At 39.7% G+C, this 3,669-nt stretch overlaps 1 protein-coding gene across 1 annotated transcript; it reads left to right on the top strand.

Annotated features, from left to right (window-relative positions):
• Window positions 1-1,779: 1,779 nt before the first annotated feature.
• Bche (butyrylcholinesterase) lies at window positions 1,780-3,299 on the top strand (the record flags this gene model as incomplete). Its single annotated transcript, XM_008826587.2, has 1 exon — window positions 1,780-3,299. A coding segment is annotated over exon 1 (1,517 nt), but the record flags the coding sequence as incomplete, so codon positions are not given.
• Window positions 3,300-3,669: the final 370 nt, after the last annotated feature.

Below are 3,669 nucleotides of genomic sequence, written 5' to 3'. Positions count from 1 at the left end.
CTGAGTTCGATTCCTGGCATCCAGATGGTGGCTAACAACTGTCTGTAACTCTAGTTCCAAGGAATCTGACACCTTCGTGGGCACTGCATGACATGAGTGCACTTTAACATGTGTAGGTATAGTGCTCATACACATAAAATAAAAATATAAATTATTAAAAGTAGAATCTATTAGGTGTAGTGCTTGATACCATGGCTCAGTGGGTAAAACCACCTGCTTTGCAAACCTGACAATTTGAGTTGTCTCCCAGGATTGGGATCCCAGAGCAGAAGGGGGAAAAAAAAGGCTTCTGAAAGTTGTCCTCTGACCTTCACATTCATGCTAGTGAATATGTGCATCATCTCACAATCTTAATAAATAAAAGCAAGTTAAAAATCACTCTTCTCGGTCTGAGAACATAGTTCTGAGATTTGTATGCTATTTGCTCACTGCCTTCTGAAACAAACTGCATCAAACAGAAAACCAGCCAGTGCTGAGAAGACAGAGTTCCTTAAGTAATCGGGGGTTTACAATTAGTACACTAGAAAAAAAAGGAAAGACTGTATTTAACTGTATTTAGGCGGATGAGTACTTGTGACTGCTGTAATGCTTTCTTGCAATTGTATAAGACCATTGGTTCCTTTAAATATTTGTGTTATGTTTAATGTTGATTTTTATCACATTAGTACAGTATTATTCTTTTATTTAGAAGAAACCCAGACTTGCATTACAAGTTTTTGATAAAACTGTGATCTCTCAAATGTCTCTTTTCCACAAATTAATAGTATTTGCTAAGATAGCGAATGTATGTTTTGTAACTGACAAAGTCTACACATGCCTCTTCCACTTACCACAGATGGGTCTGAGCATTGGCCCTCTAATTTCAGTGATTTTTGTCCATCGTTCAAGCCCGAGTATCCATGACTCTGCTGTCATTTAACTACTTGCAAATGCTTTCATCAGTTAAGAAATTAACAGATGTGTGGGGAGTGAAATTCTTTCTAAGCCAGTATCTTCTCCCACATAAAAGCAGCTGGATCTCTCACCATGGGACTGTAATTCAGGCAGAAAATCTCCTGGTTTTGATCAAGCAAATTTCAGAGAAGTTGTCTGATGTTTATCTCCAACCCACCTCAGTAGCCTGTGTTCTAATGCAAGCTTTCATAGTGGAACAGGATTATCAGTGTTGACTCTTGTCAGCATTGCGATTACTATATTTTGGTACATAGCATCCTGCGGTTAAACAGGTCTCTCAATTTGATTTTGGGAATACAGTAAGATTGTATAGAGGAAGAATCCACTAAAATAATGAAGGAGCATAAAAATGTCCATGAACCAAGCAAAGAGAATAAACAATGGGCGGCAGTGGGTTCTTGATGGACCTTTGGAATCAGTTATCCAGGCACTATAGTTGAGAAACATGTGTGCTTGCTCTTGCAATCTCAGTAGAAACAACATATGATATAGGTCCACCCCTTGCTAATGCCATATTTTGTGTGTAGCTCTGTATGGTAGATAATACCCTATATACCTCAGACAAGCTGTCTCTTTACAGTAATTTGTACAATAATGCATATTTCCAAAGTGAGCTCTACTCTTCTTCCTGTTAATTCTCTTCTAAACTAAAACATCTCCATTTTCTTTTTAGTACTTACACATTTGGTTTGGTAACATATTTATTAGTTTTCTTAAGTATAGAATGAATAAGAATGACTGTATTTTGGCAAATTATCATCACTGAGCCATAATACTGCATGCACAAGGCTTATAAAAAATTCTGCTCACTTCCTCTTAGAAATCAACATGGAGCTCCAGCAAACCATCATACAGATGCAATTCCTCTTGGGGTTTCTTCTGTTCTGTGCATTTATTGGGAAGTCATACACTGAAGAAGACATCATCATCACAACCAAGGCTGGCAAGGTCAGAGGGCTGAGCCTGCCTGTTCTCGGTGGCATGGTCACTGCCTTTCTTGGCATCCCCTATGCCCAGCCTCCTCTTGGAAGACTTCGTTTCAAAAAGCCTCAACCCTTGAACAAATGGTCTGAAGTCTGGAACGCCACAAAATATGCAAATTCTTGCTATCAGAACACAGATCAGACTTTTCCAGGCTTCCACGGATCAGAAATGTGGAATCCAAACACAGACCTTAGCGAAGACTGCTTGTATCTGAATGTTTGGACTCCAGTACCTAAACCAAAAAATGCAACTGTCATGGTATGGATCTATGGGGGTGGCTTTCAAACAGGGACAACCTCCTTACCTGTTTATGATGGCAAGTTTCTGGCTCGGGTTGAAAGAGTTATCGTAGTTTCCATGAATTATAGGGTGGGTGCTCTAGGATTCCTAGCTTTACCAGGCAATGCTGAGGCTCCAGGAAACATGGGTTTATTTGACCAACAGTTAGCACTCCAGTGGGTCCAAAGAAACATAGCTGCCTTTGGTGGAAATTCTAAAAGTGTAACTATTTTTGGAGAAAGTGCAGGAGCAGCGTCAGTTAGCCTCCATTTGCTTTGTCCTCAAAGCCACCCTTTGTTCACCAGAGCCATTCTACAAAGTGGATCCTCTAATGCCCCTTGGGCAGTCATGTCTCCAGAGGAAGCCAGAAACAAGTCCCTGACCTTAGCTAAGTTTACTGGATGCTCTAGAGACAATGAGACTGAGGTGATCATATGTCTTCAAAATAAAGATCCTCAGGAAATTCTTCTGAATGAAATATTCGTTCTCCCCTCTGATTCACTCTTATCAGTAAATTTTGGTCCAACAGTGGATGGGGATTTTCTTACTGACATACCGCACACACTTCTCCAACTCGGACAAGTGAAAAAAACAGAGATCCTAGTGGGTGTTAACAAGGACGAGGGGACAGCTTTTCTAGTGTATAGCGCCCCTGGATTCAGCAAGGATAACAACAGCATCATCACAAGAAGGGAATTTCAAGAAGGTTTGAATGTATTCTTCCCAGGAGTGAGTGACTTAGGGAAGGAATCAATCCTTTTCTATTATGTGGACTGGTTAGATGATCAAACACCGGAAGTTTACCGTGAGGCCTTAGATGATGTTGTAGGTGATTATAACATCATATGCCCTGCACTGGAGTTTACCAAGAAATTCTCAGATTTTGGAAATAATGCTTTTTTCTACTATTTTGAACACCGATCTTCTAAACTTCCTTGGCCAGAATGGATGGGAGTAGTACATGGCTATGAAATTGAATTTGTTTTTGGCTTACCTCTGGAAAGAAGAGCCAGTTATACAAAAGCTGAGGAAATTTTGAGTCGATCTATAATGAAACGTTGGGCAAATTTTGCAAAATATGGGTAAGTGCTAATTTTTCTAATTGTTCTGTTCTGGTTTTGTTTTGTTTTGCTGTGCTTGACCTCTGGTGCAGACTTCGTTAAAAGCACAGACATGTTTCAAGTATTTATCCCCTTTGTGACTGAACTGGCTTTGTATCTCATTATGTAGTGAAGTTCAGTTCTTTCTGTCATTGTGCTTTTGGAAATCACCATAGAATTTTCTCTGAGCTATTTCCTGATTTCATTTCCAAAATATTGCAAGGTATATTTTTAAAGATTTCTTTATTTTTATTTTATGTGTGTGTGTTGCCTGCATGTATGTGTCTATACTATGTGCCTGCAATGCTCATGGAGGCCAGAAGAGGGCATTGGATCCCCTGAAACTGGAGTT

The sequence above is a fragment of the Nannospalax galili genome, unplaced genomic scaffold (genome assembly GCF_000622305.1).
Source record: "Nannospalax galili isolate Female #2095 unplaced genomic scaffold, S.galili_v1.0 C50023628, whole genome shotgun sequence".
NCBI lineage: Eukaryota > Metazoa > Chordata > Mammalia > Rodentia > Spalacidae > Nannospalax > Nannospalax galili.
The sequence above is the reverse complement of the archived record's forward strand: the minus strand, read 5'-3'. Positions and strand labels throughout refer to the sequence as shown.